Raw genomic sequence first — 24,862 nt, 5'->3', positions numbered from 1 at the left:
AAATATTTACATTAATTAGATTACAAGTGTGATTGAAAAGAATAAAGAGCAGCCTATTAGGAAAGCATGTAACAAGCTTCCCTGAAGCAGGTATTGAAGCAAAACTCCAAAGTATCTGTTAAATCAATTAAGGTTAAGTGGTTATGACTAAGATAAAATAACATTTTTAAATACTCTGAGGTAGGAACTCCCACATGCCCACAGGATCTCACATACTAACAAGCCTTCGGGGATCTACCTACCATCTACACATTCACATGTGTTATTTCTAAAACCTTTTAAGCCTGCACAACACTTTTAGAATGGACACTGGCAAAAGCTTTCCACAGACTTCCTTTATCTCCCACCCACCAAATACGCCACCATAAGAAAAGTATTTCATCTATTTGGACTTCAAGTTCATAGGTAAGTAGATTAGTAATTATTAACAAATGTTTGGGTATTGATTAGTAGTTAATTAGTAATTAATTGGTAATAAATTAGATAATAGTATGAAGAATATGTCATTACAGTTAACACAAATAAAATTTAAAGACACAGTATTCTAAAACAGCAAGCTATTCTTATGACTACTATAATAGACCCTTTCTTTTAGCTTCTTAGAGAAGCTGGCTGCACAGTTTGAAGAACTACAATGAAACTCCATTCTACCATACTAATGTCCTATGAATAGAGCCAGTGTTGTGGGACACTGGATGGAACTTATGACATTTCTTTTTCATTCAAACAGAGGTTTGGAATCCATCCTTGTTAAATCCATTCCTATTTATGAGATCTCGTATCTGTTTATGAAATCTGATATGCATAGGATTGAACCCAGGCTTTTCTTGTGCTAAGCTCACAACAACCCTACCTCAAGCCCCTGTGGTTTAACCTTTCAAAGCATGTCTTTCAAACTTTCAGACTTTAACTTCCAGGTGTGATGTAGTATTGGACTAGCCCTCCACCTCTAAATAAAGTTAGATACCCAGCACAGCTTTTAAGCATTGGATAACAGAAAATTGAACACAGATTCAGAGAGCAGAAATTCACTAGGTAAGCCCAGGGGTTGCCCTGAATCTCCTGCTAGGTACAATTTTCCAAATATGCCACAGGAAGGTAAGATCCAAACCAAACATCATGGTCCAACTGAGCTGAGTTAACAAATCAATGGAGGTCAATGGTAAGAACCAAAGCAGTCCAAGTCTGCAGGACATAACACTAAGAATTGAGGATAGTATATAGAAGTGGGAAAAGAGAGTGTCCCAAAAGTGGTATGGAAGCTTCCTTACAAATTCTCTGCTCAGGTCTAAGATAAGCATGCCTCTGGCAAGACTTCCTGAGGCTTGTCATAACTACGAAGAACAGAAAGAAAGAAGGCAAGAACATTAAACATTGTTGATGGAGATGAGTGATCAGACCTTTTCACCAATTCATTAATACACTAAGCCCCTAGCTGAGATACCAGGAAAGATTAGATCCTCCCTGCAGAGCAAGGGCCACTCTAGTCCACCATAACAAAAACCGCCAACCAAGCCTTTAAGAAGTCAAAAAAAGAAAAAAGAATTTGAAGATAGAACTGTCGTCAAACAGGGGGACTTGGGAAACATTGAGCTTTCCAAAGATGCACCCTCCCAAAGCAAGAAGACAAACCTAGGAACTGCCAGGGAACCAGACACCAAGTAGAGGAAGGCGGTGCTTTTCAAAGGAAGATTACTGATTTCTAAAGCCTAGAGTCTACACAATATATAAATGATTAAAGCCTACATGCACACAGTTGAAACCTTTGCTGGGCATGGAACAACAACAAAACTCAACCAAATGTGCTCCCCCCAAAAGAGAGGAAAGCACAAGGCTAGGTATTACTGAGATTCTGAATTTAGAAATCAAAGACCGGAAGTAGCTACTACAAATATGACAGGAGCGATGGCATGTATTGAGAGAACTAAGGAAATCTCAGCAGAGAAATTGAAACTACATTCTAGGAACTATGGAATTTCTGGAGCTGAAAAGTTCAATGACAATAATAATAAATAAGTCAGAGTAAACCAAAGACAGTTAGTAGAATAGCAATGAACTTGAATGGGGAAAATGGGTCAGTTAAAAAACTTGAATGGGGAAAATGGGTCAGTTAAAAAAAAAAAGTGAGAATGGATCAAAGTACCTTTCTAACAAATGATGAAAAGGCAACCCACAAACTGGAAGACATTTTTATAATAAATTGTCAGTAGAAATATCCACACTTAAAACTGAGTGATAGTAATAGTAATTATACAGTTTTGAAGCAAAGTCTCATTATATAGTATATAGCCCAGGCTGGCCTCAAACTCACCATCTAGGCAACCTTGGTTAGCTGCTAACTTGTGATCCTCCCCTATCAAACTCTGGGTGCTAAGATCAGAGGTAAGCACCACCTCCATCTAGATGATGGTCTATTTTTTAATGGTAAGAAGGCTTAAAACGAGTTTTCATGAAAGAAGGCATATGGGAGGTCTAGGGAAGTTGTTTATTTGGTAGATTCTTGCCTAGCATGCATACAGCCTTGGGTTCAAGCCCCACCATCACACAAACTAGGCTTGGTGGTGCAGGTCTACAATCCCAGTACTGAGGACATAAAGGATGATCAGAAGTTCAAGATCATCCTTACTACATAATAAGCTTGAGGTCAGCCTAGGATACATGAGACCCTGTCTTTTTTTTTAAGATATATGATTGATCAATAAACATAAATGATAATCAACTACCTTAGCCATTCAGGGGAAAAACTGAAAAATAAAATAACACAGTGGTACTGCAAATCCTGTTAGATGGGCTAAGACTGAAAAGACTGGCAATACTAACTTTTCGGGAGGATGAAGTAAGTTAGATGTTACTAGGAGTGACAGGTGGTAAATGAAGTTAGTAAAACAGTTCGGTGGTTTCTGGTAAGATTAAACATCCAGGGATATAAACCCTACAGCTGGGTATTACCAAAATGAACTGAGAACATGCAGCCACACAAAGGCTACCTGTAGTAACAACTTTATTCATGAAAGCCAAAACTGAGAGGCAAAAGAAAACCAAATGGCCACCGAAAGATGAATGACTAACAGATCGCTATTTACACACTAGCCAACAATCAAAATATACCACCCATAAACGCATCAATGCCAATGACTCTCCAAAACACCATAGTAAGTGAGAGATGCTGAACAGAAAGAGTGTATACACTGCGTGATGCCATTTCCATGAAGGACCAGAAGAGGCAAAGCCAACTTGTAGACACAGATTAATAATCACCTTGAATAGGGTGTGGAGAGGCTGACTACAAAGGGGGGGTGAGGTGACTTTCTGGGGAGATGGAAATGCTTTCTATCTTGACTTGAGTAGTGATTACATGGGTGTACACATTATTCAACTGTACACTTAAGATGTATCCATTTTATTGCATATGAATTATTCCCCACAAAAATTATTTTGTTTAATTTTAAGGCCATTTTTTGATAAAACATCTATACACATATGTATATGCCAAAACAATATTGTCATATATTCATTTCTGAATAATAATTATAGATGACAAGGTCATGGATTTGAGAGGGGGGACATGGAAGGAGTTGGAGGATAGAGAAAGGGATGAAAAATGTAACGACATCATTTATGTACTTATTATGTACTACATCATTAAGTGCTTATGTATGAAATTACTCCCCAAAATCTTTAATTCAAAAAAAATTGATTTTTAAAGGACATTATTCTCTTTACATTGGGAGCCTTATCTTCATCATCAACATATGAGGACTCATTCAGAAAAAAAAATTTATAAGATATACATTCTTTATAAATTACACCCAGGCACCCCTCGTGAATGTCTATCCATTTACATTACATATTCATAACTAGAAAAAGAGATGCCCATCATTTCTGATTTTAGGCTACAGAAAGCTATCACTACAGTTCTCACCTTTCTAAGAACTCTGAGTAACCGTCTTTTTTTAAGACCAGTTCCTGAAGTGAGTATCTGTATTTATTTTATAAACAAGTCACACCATCTGCTATCTCAGCTGCGGGAGAGGTTAGGGTCCCCTCTCTACCTGTCCCATCCTGGCAATACCAGTCCATTGTCAGTAGGACCAGTGAGCTGATGGTACTGACGGTCACTATGCTATCCTATCACTTTTGCCTGCTCAAGGAAGTTCTTACTCTGTTTTTAAAACACTGGCAATAGCTAGATTTCCCTTTCCTTTGGGTTATTTCTATCTGCCGTGGGGAAACTGATGGGCAACAGTGAAATATCATAACAAATCTGCTAGCCTGTGCGACGAGCCCACTTTCTGGAAAATCTTTCTTGCTGGTTTGGGGTCTTAGGAATAGCAGGAATGTACAAACTCGAACTGCCTGCTTCTTGTGACTGTTTTTCTTTTCCTGAGTACCATTCTTCCAAACTTAACAGCTTAAAATGTCTGTTGTGTTTAACTTGAAGTTCAGCAGATCCGAGGTCTGGATGGTCTTGACATGATCTGCCTGGAATGCTAAAGTGAAAGTCCACGTTTTACTTGGGCTGCTGAGGAGCAATTTGCTTCCAAGCTTATTCAGTTACTGACAGAATGTGGTCCTTTGTGTGTGGAAGACTGAGATCCCATTTCCCTTCTGGATCTAGAGGAACTATCTATGTTCCGAGGCACAGGGCCTCTTCCTCCATCCTCCAAGGCAATAATTGAGGACTGACTCCTTCTCGGTCTTAAAATCACTCTGGCGTCCTCTTCTACCACAACCAGAGAAAACTCTTGACTGCATGGATAAAGTGAAGAAGCAATCAATGAAAACTTCCAAAGTCAACCTCATGCACATGCATGTGTACATATATATATATATATATATATATATATATATATATATATATATATAAAACAAAAAATTTATTGTCATCATAGAGCCTTTGTCCAGTGACTAATGGAGGCAGATCCAGAGATCCAGAGGCCAGGCACCAGGCTGAGCTCTGGGAATCCAATTGATGAGAGAGAAGAGGGAGGAGGGGGTATCTGTGGATAGTATGTGGAGTTGAGTAGAAAATTTCTTAATAAAGAAATATATATATATATATATAAAATAAGATGAAAGAAAAAAGATTTATTAAAAATTAAAATAAATTAAAAAATTACTTTGTGGGGCCCTTAAAGAGGTCTCTCTTTCCCTTTAAACCAAGTCATATATCATATATTGTATTTTATTTCAAGTTGTCTGTAAGTCAAGTTCAAGATTTTATCTTTTCAAAAACTTTTCCAGCTAGAAAGATTTTTATTAAAAAATAAAAAATAAAACCCCAGTTGTGAAAGTCTGCTCTTCATGAACAGGATCCTCGGTAATGAGTAAGTACTAAAGGAGAAAAGGTCATGGCCACTGATGCAGGCAATCCCTGGAAGCCACACTAATTCGAGCACTTGAAACTAAAGCTCTTCAAGAGAGACACTGGCAGCCAACAGAGGCCAGGCTATGAGGACTGGTTAACGGCTGATTAGGAACAATGCCGTCAAACTTGAGCTAAGGAGTCCAGTATTGTTTCTCAATCAGCATCTGTCCCAACTGTCAAGCCTACTTATGGCTAATCTGCTGTTCCAACAGGAAACCCATGCTAGCTCCATCTACACAGCTCCCAAAGCTGCCGAAGTCTTTATTTGCAGAACAATAGCCAGAAGCCTGTCACTTAATGAAAACAGCATATATCAACTGGAGTTTGGGCCACATCAAGTCCATACCAACTGCCTAGCCTTCACATCCAAACATTTGAAACTGCCACTGAGTACTCACTGTACTGTGTGACCTTTACAAAGTCAAGTGATCCAAGCAGAGAATGGGAGCTTAAATTATGATCGTATTGCTTGCCCCATGGGCAACTTTAGCTACTGTGATCCAAGGTGAAAAACAGCAGGTTTATTCATATGTGAACCATAAAACGAAATAACTAATGATAGTAAACTGAGTTTGTATAGTTAAAAAGTAAACCTCTTTTCATCAGTATAAACACTGGGCTATTCTCATGTGCCAACTCTGTTGGGATAATACACAATGGAAATATACAGACACACAAGATAGGTTTTGAGAGGAATCCGCTATCTCACTGACCCTAGAAACGCACAGGCCCATGCAATGCTGCAGACTCAACTGTGGAATGTGAGCTCTAAGAAGGACCCTGTGAGTGGGTTTGTGCCATGATGAAGGTGAAGCAGTTCTGAATCAAAGCAAGAGCTCCATCTCCAAGATAAAATACACTTTGAAGTATACAATGTGTTGGGTGGTGGGGGGGAATACATTGAAAAGCCACAGGTTCAATTAAAAACCAGTTGCTGAACAGCTCTGTGTGCCCGACAGTGTGCAAGGCACCGGGCCTGTAGTGATGAGATGGCCACGCCTTCCCTTCTCTCACCAACCGAGCCAGGGCTCTCGCATGAAAACCCAGACCCCCAGCAGCACAGTTCTCACGAAGTTCAAACCTTGTTCACTGACTCAGAACTTTGCCTGAAGTTAATGTCTCCCTGGGGTCACTTTCAATATAAAGAACCTTATAGAACTCCATTCAATAACAGGGTGACTGATGCGATTGGAAATTTTCCACTAACCACTGATGTTACGTTTAAGAATCTAGATGAATTTGAGAAAATTCTCCACTCCCTCCTGGCATGAAATGCTACTGATGTGACTAACAAAGCTGGAAAAGTTGGTGTCTGACTTGTGGGGATTCTATAGTCTACCCAAACTGCTGTTGTTTGCAAAGAGGGACATACCGGTGCACAACATGATTTTTAAGAGTCCAGGTAGGCCCCTCTCCTTTACCTATGATTGGTGCAGAATCGCATAGCTAAAGACACTAGACACTGATTCATTAAGAGTGAACCCTTGTTCCCAATACTACCTCCCTCCTCACCAGTGGTTCTAACCACCACCAGCATGCACCAAGCTACATTGAAATCACCTACGGCTTCTATAAAATACTGTGCCTGGTTTCTGCACTGTCTTCTATTCCTTCACTTTCCTCCTCTCCTTCTGAGCAACGGGATCACCTCTTTCCTATCCAACCCATACATCCTACCTTGAATCCTGCCAAATGTCAAGTTCTCTTTGGAATCTCTCATACTTTTCCCTTTTTTGTTTTAAGGGGTACTTCAACTACTCTACCCAATAATGTGCATGCCATGCCTCTTTCTTTTGTTTTTGGGGTTGGAGAGAGGGGGGCGGTTTCAAGATGGGAATCTCATTAGGTAGCTCTGATTGTCCTGGAACTATGTAGACCAGGCTGGCCTCAAACACAGAGATCCAGCTGCCTCTGCTTCCCAAGTGCTGGGATTAAAGGTGTGTGCCACTACCACCAGTGGAATATCACACCTCTTACATCTTTGCCTATTATCCCCTGTGTGCATATACATACAATGTATACAACACACACACACACACACACACACACACACACACACACACACACACAACTTGTTAAACACTAGTTAAATTGACTGTCAAAAGAATTGGGAGCTGAGAACACTTTAGCTCATCTAGGGAACACTCACTGTATAGGTATGTTCAGTGAGGTGTATTGTTTCTAATGTTCTGGTTATCCATCCAGGTGCACTTAAAATCTATGCTAAAGAATTTATCTAGAAGAAAAATTGTAGAAGAAAAAAAAGAGACCTGGCCTGTGAGCCATAGTCTTCTGGGGCTTTGAAGGTCCTGATACTGTATACACAGTTGTGTATATATCCTGTCTTGAGAATTTGCACTCTATAAAGGGACTAAGCAACGTCCACCCAAGTTCTCCCAGGGGATGCAACAAGTTTAGTGGGCATTCTTAAAGAGTAAGGGGTTCCTGACAAGAGCATTGATGAACCCATATTAGTCACACCAAAAAAATGTATCCCCAGCATGGACTGCCCATACTGTACTGATGAGATCAATTTCCCTGGTCTTCCCTTACCTAATACACTAGCCCCTTCCCAAGCCCCCAAGGCCACATGCAATTAGGGCAGAAATACAACTGGTTGGGAGGAATGGTTGGATATTCAGGAGAGGGTCCACTATTACTTCCTGTGTGAGGGAAGGTCAACAGTGCTCAGCTGTGATCTTTTATCACAAACAGGCATAGCTGGACTCATAAAGATGGTGGCAGTTTGGATTGGAGGGCAGTCCTGTGCAACCAACGCTTATGTATGTTTCCCAGGGGGGGGGGGGAAACTCATGGCTTTATCAGATGGTCCCACCTGGTACTGTTCTGAGACTGACACCTGTCTCAGGAAGACCCTGGCAATGCCCACAGTCTCCTGTGTTCTCTGATCTCTCAGCCTTTTTATCATATAAACTTCTGAGTAGTCAACATCTATTATTAAATTCTGTATTTTCAGAACTTAAACTTTTACTCATGAATATAGCAAGCCATTTTTTATGTTAAAAGGCATATTAACTTCAGGAAACATGTTCTCAAAAAAAAGTAATTCAAAGATATGAAAGATAATGTAGTGTTTGCCATTAATAATACTTTCTCTGGGCTGGGAATACAGCTCAGTGGTTAAAGAGCTTGCCTAGCATGCACAAGGCTCTAGAGTCAATCTTAGGAGTGGAAAAAATAGTACTTTTCAATTGGCACACACAAATAAGGCACTAAGGAAATGCATATTATAAGACAACATGAGTTTATTAATGTTCAATTAATATTAAAACTATGCATGAGTTTTGTCAGTGAGTGACTTGAGTTCATTCCACCTTAGAGGTGCCAAGTAACTGTATCAAACTTCTATCTATAAGATATGCTGAATCAAACAATATGAACAATCCAATTCAAAGGGCATCTTTTTAAAAAAGAACATGAGTACTCAGCTACAAAGATAAGTTAGTCAATTAAAAGACATCATTTTAATGGGTCCTATTTATCATAAAGAATCAGTGTACAATCAAAGCTAAATATATTCTTCCCAGGTATATCAAACATAAGCAAAATAATGTTGAAAGAATTAACATTACTAAAAAGTAAAACGCTTTTATGAATAGTATAAACATCACAGCACATTATTACTATTTGGCAACAGGAAACAAGAAGTTATGCTTCAATGTTGAATTTTTATAATTTCTATTAAAGGACAAACAAAACTTCAACAACTTATGTAAATCACAAATTCTAAGCGGTGACTCATAAGAGGGGTCTCTTCAAGCACACGCAATAATGTACAAATGCGTCTCCTTCCAATGCATGAGAAGCCCACTCGCGAACCAAACATAGCAACTTTGGGACCCACTCTCCACGCGCTTTATCTGTGAAAACTGTAGCTGGAGGATCACACAGTGAAAGTTGCTTTGAGTGTGCCTAATTTTAAAAGTGGCAACAACTCACTAGCTCTTTTCTACTTTATTGATTTACACATTTCAAACGGCCAGGTTAACCATCAAATATGTACATTTTAAAGGTAAAAATAACAATTATATACAGCTTCAGAGATCACATCCTAACCACAGAGGCCTCTCTCATCTAGTGCAAGAGTGAGAGTATTTAACCACCAGATCCTGCATCGGATCAAAGAAGCATCAACAGTACATCCAAATTATTTGTCCCCTCTCAAACGCTTTCATTTTTCTTTTCATGTTTCCAGTCCGCCTAATTTGAAACTGGCAACAGCCACAAGAGCAATGCTTTATGCCACAAATCAAGTCTTTTCCCATGAGTCTTTTCCTATCCCAAGCCTCCTGTTTATTGAAGGCAATTTTACCATTCAGATCAAATTCAGATGTATAAATCCCAGATACCTGGGTATGAAATACGCAAATCTGCCAAGAAAATTAAATATTTGTCTTCTTTTCTTTTAATATAATAATCCACTATATAATAGTGAACTAAATGTGTTTGTTTCATAGAAACAACTTACATTTGCCAATACAGGGCAAATGGTCTATGTACAGATACATCAGGACTGCCTAACTGACAGTGAGTGTTGCTGGCCAGGCTCCGTGCCAAGGGAACTAGTACGGTGGTGCGCGCTGCTGAATGGACTTCCCCTTCAGGATACGTCGGATCTGAAAGAGAAGTGAATTGTGAACTTTATTTCTAGTGGATCCGCCAGACTTCCACTCCTCTCGTAAACCCTCTACAAGGTCCCTAACTTGTAAGCATAGTTGACTCAACTCGTCCAGCCCCAAGACAACTTCTACAGCTATTTCAAGTTTCCTGTAATGACTGCTGAGTGCAGGACAGTAGCGCATTTCCATTAACCCTGAGAGTCAGCAACGGAACTAGGACTGTATTCCTCTAACCTTCACCACTAGTACCTGTGAGAAGACCTACGACATGGCAGTAATTGTGGCGTATTAGACTATCTCCCTTATCGGGAAGCAAGCCTCCAGTCACAAGAATGCAAAGTCCCTGTTAGGCACACCCAAGCACATCTCGATGACTTCCAAGTCAAAACAGTGGCCAGAATCCCCAAATGTTAAAGCAACTGTGGGTAACTCTACGGGTCCCAGGACAGCCCCCACACTCATCTACGGTGACTACTTTTGTATCCTAGTTGGATACACTGTGGTGTCTACCTGTCAGCCCACAACAGACGACAAGCGGTGACTTAGAAGAAAAGACTGTGGTGGCTGCTGATGGCTGCTAAAAAAGGAAACCTGTCCAATGTCCAGAGCCTACCAATGAAGGGGAAGAGAAGCCCTCTCCACGACACCACACAATACAGAAGGACAATGACAGCACCGAGGAACATGAAGAGCCTCACATTCCAGTCATGGCTGGAAGCTCTGCCATGGGAGAGGCCATCACAGGGAAGCAGCAGACGCTGGGCTGGAGATCTGCCGTTTACTAACTAATCCTGGTTCCTGTCCTCTCTAAGCGCTCATTTTTTTCCCGTTACACCTTACTGAAAAGTGTTTATATTTTTAAATGCTAAACATGAAAACTGCCACAAACTATCAAATGTCTAAGTTCCAAAGAGCTCCACAGACCAGAGGTACTAGAACATTCTGGTTCTGAGGACAGCTAGGCATCAAAAAGAAGGCTGGCTAGCCTGCATAAATTCATTTACAATTAATAATGAATGTAATCATCTCTCCACAGCTACCAATCGCCCTGATTCCCTCTGGGAAAAGATGACCATCAAAAATAATTTCTTAAAAAAACGAAGTTCTTAAGGAGAAAAGTTTACTCATGTGAAATTATTCAACCCCTAATGATAAGATATAACCATACTTAATAAGCAGAGCATAATTTTAACACGGTATAGGTTCCTTTCCATTTCTTACGGAGGACCAGTTAGTAGACAGAACTATAAAAACTGATATTCACTAAGCATTTATAACACGGGCCTGAACTACTTCAAACACTCCACACTAGACCAGCCTACTTGTGGGGCATCAGCTGGCCTTTGTCCTGCACAACCTCCTCCCTCTTTGTATTTCAGACCAAAGGGCCTCCAGGAATCTCCACTCCCTCCCGGGGCCCTCACCTGTTCTCCCACGGGGCCATCAGGGACCAAATGCACCGGCTGCTCATTCTCCAAGTTCCGAGTACTCGGGTCCGCTCCCTTCCTCATCAACAGGCGGACGGCATCCAACTGTGTCACCCGATACTGCAGGCTGGCAGCAACGTGGAGGGCGGTGTTTCCATTGTAAGCCTGAAAACCAAGACGCGAAATGACGCACACATCGGGAAGGGGGCAACTCCACGAGAGCAGCCCGGCAGCTTGCAGGTGGGAGGGTCGGGCCAACGCTGGCCGCGCCGAGGCTTTCAAAAATTACCTTTGCATTCACAAAAGACAGGCAACTGGGCAACTCCAGAAAGAGGCGAATGAGCTCCAGGTTCGCTTCTTCTGCCGCCAGATGCAGGGCTGTGCGGCCACTTTTACGATCCTTGGGAAGGCAAGAAGGGGAAGAGTGAAAATCCAGACGCCTGGCCTTAGACAGCACACTCTTCGTCCTCTCGAATGTCCAAAGCAACGTTCAAGACTACTTCAGATAGAAGATAGATAGTAGACTCTTCTCCGCAGAGTCTACCCGAAACCCCAGTTCAGTGGAATCTCCTATTCTCTTGTATTCCCAATTAGTTTATCTACTTGATTCTTATCACATTCTACTCATACACAGAGCAGCCATTAAAATGCAGAGATATAAAATGCTGCTTTCATATATGTTGTATCAAAGTCCACTTATTATGTATTCCCAAGTTTCCAGACTTGGTGGCCACCATGTAAAGCGACAGGGGGGACAGCAAGCTCCATAGGGACCCACGTGGCCATCTGTATCCCCAACGTACTTAGCACGGCGTTTTAGGACACAGGAGATAATAAATAATCCCCAGAATTAAAAAGAGTATTTCCAGTTGAAAACACTTATTTCCAGGTGAACACGGGGCCAGTGAGATGACTCGGGGGTAAGGTGCCCGCTGTCAATCCTGAAGAGCCAAGCTGAGTCCCAGGACTCTGAGTAGAAGGAGACAACCAACCCTATAGGCTATAGGCTGTCCTCTGACCTCCACATGGACCCATACACAGGCACACACAAAACAAAAATCTAACAAAAGCATTTAAATTAAAAAAAGGCAAATTCCAGGAAAAAAAAAAAAATCATCCCCAAAAGCACCGTCTTTATTGCCTGCCCATAAAAACAAGAAGCCAAAGAAACATCCATGTCCAGCTTCTTTGAACTTTTAAACAAGCACTGATTTATTTCACAGCTAAATGATTTTTTGTTTGTTCGTTTAGATAACCCACAGATTAAAAAGAAATCGAGAAAGCGGATTAAAGGATCTTTTCACGGCTAAGCTTCTTAACTACACATACAAAGCTATTCACTCCATCAACTTAAAAATAAGAGGGGGTGTGAGGAAGTAGTTTCAGGCTGCGCCTGCAAGCCAGGCCTTTGCCACACACACCCCTGCCCCCCCCCACCTCTAACCTCGACTGTGAAGTTACCTTCGCCTCCACGGCCGCTCCCATCTGAATCAGACACTTGATGGTGTCAACCAGACACTTATTCTTCAGTAAAAGATCCTGCACCTCAGGAGAATGGGGCTGTTGGTTCCTCTGCAGCTCATGCACCACAGCGTTGTGAGCCACGACCGCACAGTGGAGGGGAGTCAGGCCTAGGAAAAGGGTACACGAGAAGTCAAGCCCTCCATCAAGTCTTCCGGTCACCACAGTTATCCTGAGGATGGTTCCTCGTTTCACTTAAGACGGCCTCTATAAAACCTAGTGAGGTAATCCGCATACAGCTAGGCAGTTTAAATGCCCATTTTACCCATAAAACAGGCAGCTTTATTTACCTCCTCTCTTTCTTAGTATGATACTGAATGTTCCCAGAATTCATGGGCCCTACTTTCCACATGGTTCTCTATTTAATATAATATTAGTTGCTCACCATCATAGTTAGTTGCCTCAAGATCCACAAACTGATTGCTCCTCAATGCTCCCTTCTGGATTGCCTGAAAAATTTTAAGATACACACCTGTTATCCAAAGGCAAGGTACACGAATGGCCATCAACTATCGCGCTAAGAAATGAATCCACTCCAAACAGCTGATTTGAGCCAGCAGCCTACATGCCGCTTCTCATATCCAAGCCCCATGTCTTTGGTGATGCAATGATGGAAGCCTGCTTTCTGGCCTCTTACCTGGAGCACCTGGGAGTGGCCCTTCTCCGCACAGACGTGCAAAGGTGTTCTTCCCCAGCAGTCTGTGGTGTTCACCTGGGCACCAAGGTTCACCAGATCTTGCACTATGAGGTGCTGATTGGCAGCGACGGCCACCTGAAAGGCACTCTGTAGACATTCGGAGAAGAGAGATTTTTGTTTTAAACCTATGACACTATCATCACAAGGAAAATGAAACTAAACTATGGCTGAGGGGAACGTCCACACCAAGAAAATAAATCCTATTAATAAACAACCAAATACAGCAAGAGGAGGAAACTAAAATAAGCTAAGGGTGAGGCTTAATTACACGCAATCTTTGGTCAAACAACTACAAAGAGAACATTAATAACTTCAAGGTTGACGGTGGCAAGATGTCAATATCTCCGAGTTAATATTAACTGAAGGCCCTCAATTCGGGGGCTCTTGAGCAATCTGCGCCTGAGACTGGCTAGCCCTCACTGTAGCACAAGCACACGGTTGCCATGCCAACCCCCTCCGCACCTGTCCGTTGTGTTCTTTAACATCCAGCATGTGAAGTGCGTTCATCTTTCTGGCAAGAACATAGGAGAGTGCTCGCCTTCCCTGGGCGACCGCGATGTGGAGAAACCTGGGGAAGAGGCAAGGAAAAGAGAGGAATGGCTTCTGACTTCCCTAAGTTGCTCGAAGAAAACAAAAACTTCCTTCACCCTGGTTCTGATACATTGATACACTCAAATGAAACATCACAGAGCAGAACTTGGCCTCTCTGACATATTGGCAGTCGTCTGAACTGCAACAGAGTAACGATAAGAAGAGGCAATGCTGAACGCCAAGCTGAACATTTAAAATCTATTTTTCTAATGTTCATATTATGAGTATAAACACTTATATACAACTGTATGACAGAAACGTCAGTATTTTATGTGTAAAGAAAATAGAGGCTTGTAAAATAAAAAATATATATCAAAAAAAAAAAAAAAAGAAAATAGAGGCATGGGGATTTTAAGTTACTTGCCCAAAGCTATAAAGCCATCAGGACAGAGTAGGATCCAGCCCACGGATCAACTCCTAATAGATGCCTAGTCATGACCTAATTGTTTCTGCTCTAAACACGTAATCTACATTAATCTTCAAAAGAGGTTACTCATAGGAAGCACAGCTATTTTTAATTTAAGAAAAGATAAAAGGAATATCCTTTCTAGGAATATGAATTATCACGTGTGCCAACCGATAAGGTTCAACTATGAAAATACATGAGCTAAAAGGATACTCACGTGTCACCATCTGAATCCTTAAAGAGGAACTGGTCTTGAGAAATATTCGCCAATTTGCTTTCTTCCTGCTCTACCTGCCACTGAAAAAACGACTTCCCTAGCTGGGTGGTGTTCATCTGGCTTCCCATGATATTCTGGAGAGACAGGGAACCACCTAACGAGGGCGAGGCAGCTTCATGCACCCCGATGGCCTCGCAGGCACTGTTGGGCACCAGGCTGAAGTTCTGCAGGTGAGTCTCATTTTGTTGTGGGACGCTGGGGGAAGGCTGAAGGGGAACAGCAATATTTTCTGATTCCCCGTGGCCGCTCAGAAGAGACACAAAACTCTGGCTCGTGCAGAACGGTGAGTCCTGATTATCAAAGAGGTTTGAGTCATACTTGGGAGACTGGGATGTTGTGGAATAAGAGCTGAACTGCAGGGCCGGGTTGTGTGGGTTGTGTGGATAGTTCTGTTGCGGCGGCGGCGGCTGCTGCTGTGGCGGCGCTGGTAGCGGCTGCGGCTGCATGTTCTGGGTTTGTGGCGAATACTGGTACATAGAAGCCTGGTCCATCATTTGTGGAGAGCCGCTGACTTGGAATGATTGGTATTTCTGAGGTGGAGAGAAGACCTGCCCTCCATGGAAATCCTGGCACTGGTCTCTCGGGGAGTTCTGGGGTATCACAGGGCTCATCCAGCTAACCTGGACAGTGTTTAGTGAAACGGGGCTGCACTCGTTCTTGATGTTTATAATGCTCTGAAGCAGATCAGTACCGCTATCCAGTTTGGATTCATTGCGACGAACATCTTCCATGCTCTCCCCAGGCGCCGGTGTTTGAGGTGATGTCTGGAGAGAAGGAAAAAACAACAACTTTCACAATCACTTCCTTTAAAAGAACTCCAAGAGCTGGGTGTAGACTCAGTGGTAGGGTACATGTCCAGGCTTCAGTCACACAGGCACCAAAAATAACTTTTTTAAATAGTGGCACTATCCCAGGAATGGTCCCACAGCGTGTCCAGAGGAAAACAGTGAGATGCTTACCACGAAGTGAGTAGACAACGGAGCTGGCCTTTTGCAAACTGGTCCATCAGACAGAGTATCAGTCTCCTTCCTTTTCCCCACAGTGGATACTGTGCTCTTCAATTCTGCTCCCAAAGAGAGAACAAGCAATCTGTGATCATTCCACTTTACAAATTCCACCTAGGTCATTTTTACTGCAAAAACACCAATAAAATTATGAACAACTCGAAGTGGCTCTTACCTGTGAGCTGCTCAATGTTCACACTCTGTGTCTACAAGGGAAAAGATTCCAATTTAGTACATATAAAATGGCTTCTCACTGAGTAAGGATTTCTCTCTACCACCTTCTACAACACACCATAAACCTGAGAAAATAAATACTGACAGAACAGCTATCTCCATGTTCATTCTTATTCTCTCTCTCTCTCTCTCTCTCTCTCTCTCTCTCTCTCTCTCTCTCTCTCATTTTCACTTCTAGCCTGGTCAATCCTAGGCAAGATGAAATAAATATGTCCACCCGATTCTTTTCCTCGCTAATCAAAATGTTCTATTTTCACGGAATCCTGTGAATTTCCTTGTCCCGAAACTGCTTTCATGTGTTTGCTCATTAAGTTTCTCTTACATGTCTGGCACTGAGCCAAGTGGAAGGACTACCACAAATAACAAAAAAAAAATATATCCTGTCCTACGATCTCGGGTCATTTATGAAGAACTGCAAGTGACTGACTGGACCTAGGTTAGCCAATAAGCCTGACAGACTAGTCTCCCGCTCGCTCAAAACAAAGAGCAGACCGCACCTTCAACTCATCCACGGACGGGCCAGCAGTCTTCTGTTTGTGGCTCCGGATATGCAGCAGGAGCTCCTTCACCGAGTTCTTCACACGAACGCCCTGAAAAGGTCCTCTCTGCTGCCTGCCAACCCCCATATGGGGCTCAACTGTTCAAAAGAAAAAGAAACGCCTCAATTACATCTCTTCGCAGCCATGAATCATGACAGACCCCCAAGAAGGCAGCTTGATGGAAAAAGTCCTCAAACAGCAGACTGCAAAGCCTTTCCAACGTCTGTCTCAGTCAACGGATTCTCATCTCGTACTTCTCAAGGGGTCGGTTGTTGCCTGATAAGATTTTCCTACCAGGCACCCTGAGGAATTAAGGCGCTATGAAATGTGGTCCAGGATCCTTGGAGCCAAAAGACAAATATACCCAAGTAAAGCCTCTCTGTCTCTCAGATCTATTTACTCGTGAAATAGGATCAGAGGTTTTGCCAAGACTGTCGACTTATAATTATTCTTGACTTTGAGAAATCCTTGGAGGAGCAGAGTATAAATGAGGCATTTGTAGTTTTTAAAACAAAGTCCTTTATGTTTATATAGAAAGTATAAAGTACCTTCCCTTTATTCACCTAAGAAGGAACAAAACTTTCTCTAAAGATCTCAAGGTACCAAAGCCTAACAATTAACACTGCCTTAGATTTCTTAGTATTTCCTTAATTCATCCGTGCCAAAAAAGCTGCCTAAGTTCACTGAGCACATTTCCACATACACACACAGGATTTCCCCCTCACTTACTGCTCTTAGAATTACGTACACGGGCATTCTAAGTAAAAAGGAAACAGGCGTACTCACTTCAAAATTTCAGAATGCAGTTTAAAATTTACTATGAGTACAGTATTCCACTCCTGGCCACGACTATGTAACAAGCACTTGCACATGAACTGAACACAACATTCAGAAAGTCAGGAAAAGAATAGCTAGTCCACTATTCAAAACAGGAAAAATAAAATGGAGAACAAAGCATAATTTGATCATCTATATCACAAGAATGTAAGACAAACATCTCAGTGATGGAGCAAATAAAATGATCAGATGGTCTTGGGGTTTAAGTTCAGGGATTTCAACCAACACCCAAAACATTCCTCTGGACTGACAAAGAGTTAAAAACTCCATGCCCACGTCACAGGGAGAAAAATGTAGTTTCAGGAATCCCCCGTGGCTTGTGTGGTAAACCAAGAACTAGCAAAAATTGGTTCATCCAATGTCGGCAAAGGGGCCAAGGACCTCAGAAAGGGCTGGAAATGCATATACATCCAACTTTTTAGATAGGCTGTATGAGCCACTGTGGCTTAAGGCACATCATTTTAAATTAAAAGTTAACTTTCTTAAAATAAAAGACAACTAAAGCTTGAGTGGCCAGCAGTAGGAAACAGCAAGGAGTCATTCTTTAAAATAATTCCGATTAGAAGCTGACAGCTGAGATAATCTAGGCGGTCTTCAAATCTACCCGCAGCGGCATCCTGTTTTCCCCCAAATTATGCAATTCGGTTTATGAAGAAAGGAAACCATGCTACTCGCCGCTAAAGAAAGGGCTTCACTAGATGTAACTTTTCCATTCTAAAGCACACGGAAAAACAAGGCGGCAGGATCCTGAGCAGGCCTCTGAAACTCCAAAACAAACTAAGCGCAGACCCTGAATCACTTTTCCGACCCCACTTTTTCCCTTACATCTTGATAAATGGTTTTTCTTTTTCTTTTATTCATTCCTATAAATATATTGAGAATAAGTCGTGGCTTTAAGCCCAGTTCCCAAAGCTTTATATCCTCGACCACTGTTTCTCGCTCAAAGAGTTACAGGAAGAAAACTAAATCTCCATCAGACCCAAAACCTCAACACAGTATAATTCTTTCTCAGAGGTTGTCGAGTTCGGGGGGTGCGGGGGAGAAGTGAAAAAGTAAAGGGTTATGAGATGAGAGAAAAAAAGAATCCGAGACTCTCAAGTTCTTTCCCTCAGATGCCAGAGCTCTAGCCAGCAGGGTGCTCGGAGCTGGAGCCCCAAGTTGCCGGACTCCGCAGACAATCAAGGACAGGGTGCCCGAGTCCCAACAGGGCATCTTAGCAGTCACTCATGACTACTCCGTGTCTGTCCCGCCGCTACGGAAGTCGCGGGAGCCGCTTGACGTCTAGGCGCCCCCTCCTCTGGGGAGTCCTGCCCCATCCTCCCAGGCGTGGGAACCCCGGGGAGAGGGGCGCGGGGTCCCGCGGGTGGGTACCTTGCGGGCGCTCGGCGCGGGCGCCGCCTCTCGGACGGGACTCCACGGCCCCGCAGGAGGACACGGAGGAGGTGGAGGAGAAGTCGGAAGAGTCGGAGCCGGGCGAGCCGGGCGCCGAGGGCACGGCGGACAGGTAGCCCGCGTCGCCGGCACCGGGGGCGGAGGGCGGCGAGGCGCCGTAGAAGTAAGCCAGGTTGAGCGGGCTGGTCATGAGGCCGCAGTCGCCGGCCGCGTCCAGCAGCCCCTCTCCGCCGCGGCTGTCGTCCAGCAGCTTGTCCACGATCATGCTCCCAGGCTAGGCGCTCGGGGTCCCCCAGACACCTGCGCCACCGGCGGGCTACGCGGCTGGCGGCGGCGGGGCGGCTTGTACGTGCGCGCCCCGGGGCCGCCGGGCTATTTAACGAGCGGCGCTCGCCGACCCCTCCCCTCCCCTCCTCCTCCAGCCCCACCCGGTGCTCCGCCCGGTCATTGGCCGCCTCCCGCCCCGCCTCCGGATGCGTCTAGTTTCCAGTAAAATGCCCGGGATGAGGCAATGCGCCCTCCGCCCTCGCCCCGCCCTGCCCGGGCCAACCGGTTGTTTTCCGGCGGCTCACCTGGAAACCCCGGTGAGCACCCCGCACCCGCGCCCCGGATCCTTAGCCCGTGCCAGCTGTTCCAAGCCTCCCCCGCCGGCCCGACGCACCCCCACAGGTCCGAACCCCGCAACAGGCCGTGTGTGCAGGGGCTTGAACCCGCGGATGCCTGCGGGGAGCGCCGGGCAGCTTCGGGAACGGGTCCGCCCGGTTCCGGGAGTGGGAAGACCGAGCCGTGCGTGCACGGCAGCCCTCCGCCCTCAGAGTTCAGTCTCCTCCCGTGCCTCCCAGCACTTACCCGCCTCCAAACCCAGAAGCGTTTGCCCGCGTTCTTTCGGTCTCCGTTTCAGAGCGCTTGAAGTTTTTCTAACTTCATATCTGGGCCATAACTAATAGTTTATTTTTAGGTGCCGTATTGGAATAAAAAACAATGTCCACCCTTTCGCCTCCAATACTAGAATAAAGTCTTCCTTGCCAGGAATATGAATGATGGATACACATACATGCATGTGTGTATATATATATGGATTTTCGAGACAGGGTTTCTCTGTGTAGCTTTGCGCCTTTCCTGGGACTCACTTGGTAGCCCAGGCTGGCCTCGAACTCACAGAGATCCACCTGGCTCTGCCTCCCGAGTGCTGGGATTAAAGGTGTGCGCCACCACCGCCTAGCTGCATGTATATATTTTTACTCTGCACAACTTTACCTTGTGCCTGATAAACACAGGGATTTTGATGTTTCTGTCTTGAATACCTTTTTCAATGTTTAAACAACTATTGCCGAAAATCCAACTAGCAAAACGAGAAGGAAAGTTTGTTTGTGGGGGAATGAATGATTAAGTACATTAAAATGTACCTAAGTACATTTTAACCCGTAGGAACAAGGTAAGTAAACACGTTATATTAGAAGTAACTGACTGTGATTAAGCATCATGAGCGGTAACAAAGTTCAGTGCACAGCCTAAAAAGAGAGAGGATGTTTCTTGGGGAGCGGGGAGGTCAAGAGGATAAAGTCTTTCCAAAGAATGAGGCTTTGAGATGAGTCCTAAGGGGTTTGCAGGAAAATCATCAGCCAAGAATTCCGGCCAGGAGTCAGGGAAGAAGTCACAGTGCCCTTGAGGACTGCCAACGGGAAGATAACCTTAGATGTAAAAGGTAACTTTAAGTGGGGCACCTTCCGGGGCTGGTGAAGATGCTGGGACTGAAGAAACGTGCAGGAAGTTTAAGCAGGCAGAATGAATCTGGAAACAGTTTTAGAGGAGAGGAGACTGTAGGAGTCAGTGGCCAGTAAGAATTAATCGACATAGCCCAAGAGGACGAAAACAGTGGCAAAGTAGCAGAAGGTAAAAATAAACAGGTAAACAAAGGAACTGCACTACAGAGGCGGAATCCACAAATCTGGCATGGCTGAAATGGTGAGACTGACCAGGGCAACCCCAGCTCCGAAAGTCATGAGGCAGGTTTGAGCATTAGTAAAAAGCACCGTTAAAATTAATATCAACGCGTTCTCCTGCTTGTTTTCTGGAAATAAAGACGGGGAAATGAGGTTATTTAACTCCCTAATTGACAGCTGTTAGGTCTTCTTGCGCTGTGCTCAGGCAGCCTTGAGGAAAGAACTGTCCAACCACTTTAAACCCTGGGCAGAGCCACATGCCTGCTGCAGCCCTTTGCTACTAATACACAACCCCAGCTTCTGAAGGTGCAGCCGGAGCCAGAACTGCCTCAACTTGCACCAGACTTTTCCTGGCTCTCAGATGGAGGGCCTGTCCCCTGGTGGTAGCAGCCTACGAGAGGGCCGGCTGTGCCTGTCCATACAGAAGGTACAAACATCTCAGTATGTCTCTCTCCTCTTTGGCCACACAGAAAATTAAAGCGATACATATTTCAGACATCAGTGTGAATAAAATTTAGACTCATTATGATTTTTGTTAGGACTTCCTTAAGTGAGACAAATTTTCCCCCAGCATTAAGTGTGGAGATTCAACAAGGTGAGTCTGCATTCCAGATGTCTTAGCATCTCGTGCATTTGTAGTCAGACATTCACTATGCTTAGCCGTTACCAGGTGGGTGCCGCGAAACAGCAGGTGCGGTCTGCAGAATGGTCCTTTCTCAGGCAGAAGCAGAACTCTTCAGACAAGGTCTGTTGACGTTGGATGAGCTGCTGTTCCAATTGAAAGTGCCAGTGCTGTAACTTCCCCCGTCAGTCAGCAAAATCACTGACCAGACATTACTGACTGCTTGCCTGTTCGCCTCTTCAGCCACCAGAGTCCAATAGCTCACCCTCTTAGATACTGGTGTCCCCATGTCAAATACGAAATGCTGTTCTAAATTGCGTATGGTATTAAGAAAGTTTGGGCTGGAGAGATGGCTCAGCCGTTAAAGGCTAGGCTCACAACCAAAACTATAAGAAAGTTCGTTGCATTTGCATTTAAAAATTCTGTTCCATTTGTAAAACTCTGAGTTATTGGCCCGATGAAGGTATTACAACTTAACTGGTACCATAAAACTGTTCAAACCGTTCTGTTGTATGAAATACATTAAAGTAAATTATTAACGTCTACAGAGCAAGTGAAAGGGTTTTTCAGGTCACTGTGGAATAGAATTCTCCTTTCCACAAGTCACACAGCTCTCTGATATATTATTTTCGCCTTTTCCGGTGTCCTTAAGATGCAGACTATGGTGATATTTTATTTGTACTGAAATGTGATTTTAATTTTATGTTAATAAATAAAGTTGCCCTGGGGTCAGAGCTATTAGAGCCATAGCAAGAGCGTGGTGGTTAGAAGAGCTAGGTAGATTTCTGTGTGTTCAGGGATACAGCCAGTATTGGAGACATACGCCTTTAAGACCTGGAGGGCGGTACTTACAGGCAGTGACAAGGCAGTCATGTGGTTGGGTTTACAACCAATGAGAAGGCAGAACAGAAAGACTATTTAAAGACAGACAAACAGGAAGAAGCTCTCTCTCTTGGGGAAGCTAGGAGCACTGCAGGAGGTAAAATTTTATCTCTGAGCTTTGACCTCTTGGCTTTCTCTTTTACATTGGCTCTGTGTTTCTTATTTTAATAAGACAATTGGTTACATCTACAGCAGACAGTGTATCTGAGCCTGGAGGGCACAGGTCTTCTAATCTCCCCTTTAAAACACAGCATCAGACCCATGTTAGACAGGTGAGGATTTTAATCACTGTGACAACTTCACATGTGCATGTATGTGTGTGCATGTGTGTGTGTCTGTGTATGTGTGTGTGTAATGGAGCTAGAAAAAGGGGTCATGAGATTTAAAGGTAGAGAGAGAGTAATGGAATCAGAAGGGAGTACGTTCTGGGAGAAGGTATCTAGTTAGTGGGGACAGGGGACACATAGTGTGTGCAGGGATGGGGTGGAGGGGTTAGAACACAATATAATGACAGATATGTATAAAAATGGCAGCAATATAACCCATTGCTTTTCGTATGCTAACTTTTTTTTTTTTTTTTCCGAGACAGGTTTCTCTGTGTAGCTTTGCGCCTTTCCTGGAGCTCACTTGGTAGCCCATGCTGGCCTCGAACTCGCAGAGATCCGCCTGGCTCTGCCTCCCGTGTGCTGGGATTAAAGACATGCACCACCACCGCCCGGCTCGTATGCTAACTTAAAAATCAATCATAAAAAGGCAATACCTTTTAAGAGCCTTAATTGGGCCTGTTGTAACGATGGGGAGAACCAAAGAGTGTCTGCCTGCAGGCCTACAGATTGAGCTGGGCAGTCCGCATATAAGCCAGAACCGGGGTGTTTATACTAGTCACCTACGGCCTTCCTGCAAAGGAAGGGTTGTACTTACACCAATCAGGACACTGTCCCTTCTGCACCAATGGGTTCCATAGCCTATAAGAAGAGTATTTGTCCATCAGGTGAACAGTACGGCTCGTCATTTGTTCTGACCAAACACCGGGCTGTGAGCTGAACCACTGTTTATCACAAAATATCAATTTCATGTAAGTGACAAGCTGGACATTCAGATCTCTTTTTAATTACAAAGTAAATCTGCTGTATCAAAAAGAACAGCTGTCAGTATTTGTTGGCAATGAGAGAATTCAAGTTTTTTAGTGAAAACTTAGATTTGAGGCAATCTCTGTCAGATCTCCCGAGTTGGAGAGCCTCCCAATACTTAAAGCCTTGTCATGAGGCCAGTGGTGATGTTATTCACAAATGTAATTTTTAATAATGAAACATACATACATATCGTTCCAACCATGATAAAGCATTAGAAAATCTGTATCACTCAATTAACTGTATGTTGCAGATGAACAATGCAAGATATTACAAAAATCACCTGTGGGTAAAAAAGCTATTAAAGTTTAAGACAGACAGATCAGAATATAAAGTTAGCTGGGGTCCTGTGTAGCTCAGTGGTACAGCACTTGCCTAGCATGAAAAAGCCCTTGGGTTCAGTCTCCAAAAATACACACACAAAAATTTCTGAGATCATGGTGTTGTATACACAGTGCCTAGGAAGATCTGGAATTCAAGATCAGCCTGGACTATATATTGAGATCTTGGCTAACCTCAGCTACATAGCAACGTCTCAAAAACAAAAATGTTAATATATCAGTTTATATTTTTCAAAAACTTTCACATTTGAGGGCTTGAAAGAAGACTCATGGGTTAAAAGTACTTGCTGCTCTTGCAAAGGACCCAGATTCAGTTCCCAGAACCCACATGTCAGCTCACCACCACCTGGAACTCCAGTTCCAAGGGATGTGGCATGCTCTTCTGTACTCCAAGGGCACCAGGCACACACATGTTGTACATACATACATACATACATACATACATACATACATACATACACACATACATACATACAAACATACAAGCAAAATACTCATACACATAAAAAAATAAATCTTAAAAAAACAAATTTCACACTCAGTCTCCTGTTGTGGAGCAGGGGTGGTGTACATGGTCTCACTCTGTACCCGAGGCTGCCCTGGAACTCACTATGTAGACTGAGATAGATTCAAACTTGCTACAGTCCCAGTATCTCTGCCTCTCAACTGCTGGGTTGAGAGGCATGCGCCACCTTTATTTTAAGTATTTTTTTTATTATAGATATTTTTTTATATTATATATTGTGCCATGTTCATTCCACAGCAAATGTGTGCAGAACAGAGAGGCAACTTGAAGTAATCAGGTCTCTCCTTTCGTTATGTGGGACTGGGGGATCGAACCCAGGTCATCAGGCTTGGCAGCAAGCACCTTTACCAGCTCAGCCGCTTCGCCAGCCCTAGCATGCGCCTTCTTTAACCTCCCTTCCTTTTAAATACAGATAATGCACATCTGTCGCTCATTTGTCATATAAAGACACGAATGCCTTATCTGCCAGAATTTTAATTCCAGAA

The 24,862-nt window shown here is 43.5% G+C and overlaps 1 protein-coding gene across 2 annotated transcripts in view; it reads right to left on the bottom strand.

Moving 5' to 3' along the window:
• Positions 1-8,616: 8,616 nt before the first annotated feature.
• The window catches only part of Nfkbiz (NFKB inhibitor zeta), a 29,541-nt gene continuing 13,295 nt past the window's right edge, over positions 8,617-24,862 (bottom strand). The window contains exons 1-12 of one of the 2 annotated variants that reach the window (XM_028867490.2): positions 18,913-19,302; positions 16,663-16,802; positions 16,107-16,137; positions 15,887-15,990; positions 14,868-15,691; positions 14,116-14,221; positions 13,594-13,740; positions 13,342-13,405; positions 12,897-13,066; positions 11,725-11,835; positions 11,433-11,600; positions 8,617-10,005 (exon numbers count right to left, since the gene is read on the bottom strand). In XM_028867490.2, coding sequence (XP_028723323.1) covers positions 9,952-10,005; positions 11,433-11,600; positions 11,725-11,835; positions 12,897-13,066; positions 13,342-13,405; positions 13,594-13,740; positions 14,116-14,221; positions 14,868-15,691; positions 15,887-15,990; positions 16,107-16,137; positions 16,663-16,802; positions 18,913-19,198 — 2,205 coding nt within the window. In that variant the 5' untranslated portion in view covers positions 19,199-19,302 and the 3' untranslated portion in view covers positions 8,617-9,951. Of the gene's footprint in view, positions 10,006-11,432; positions 11,601-11,724; positions 11,836-12,896; positions 13,067-13,341; positions 13,406-13,593; positions 13,741-14,115; positions 14,222-14,867; positions 15,692-15,886; positions 15,991-16,106; positions 16,138-16,662; positions 16,803-18,912; positions 19,303-24,862 lie in introns of those variants that run through there. The other variant, XM_037209711.1, reaches the window with a different exon arrangement.

This window comes from Peromyscus leucopus, chromosome 12, assembly GCF_004664715.2.
Source record: "Peromyscus leucopus breed LL Stock chromosome 12, UCI_PerLeu_2.1, whole genome shotgun sequence".
Taxonomy (NCBI): Eukaryota; Metazoa; Chordata; class Mammalia; order Rodentia; family Cricetidae; genus Peromyscus; species Peromyscus leucopus.
The sequence above is the reverse complement of the archived record's forward strand: the minus strand, read 5'-3'. Positions and strand labels throughout refer to the sequence as shown.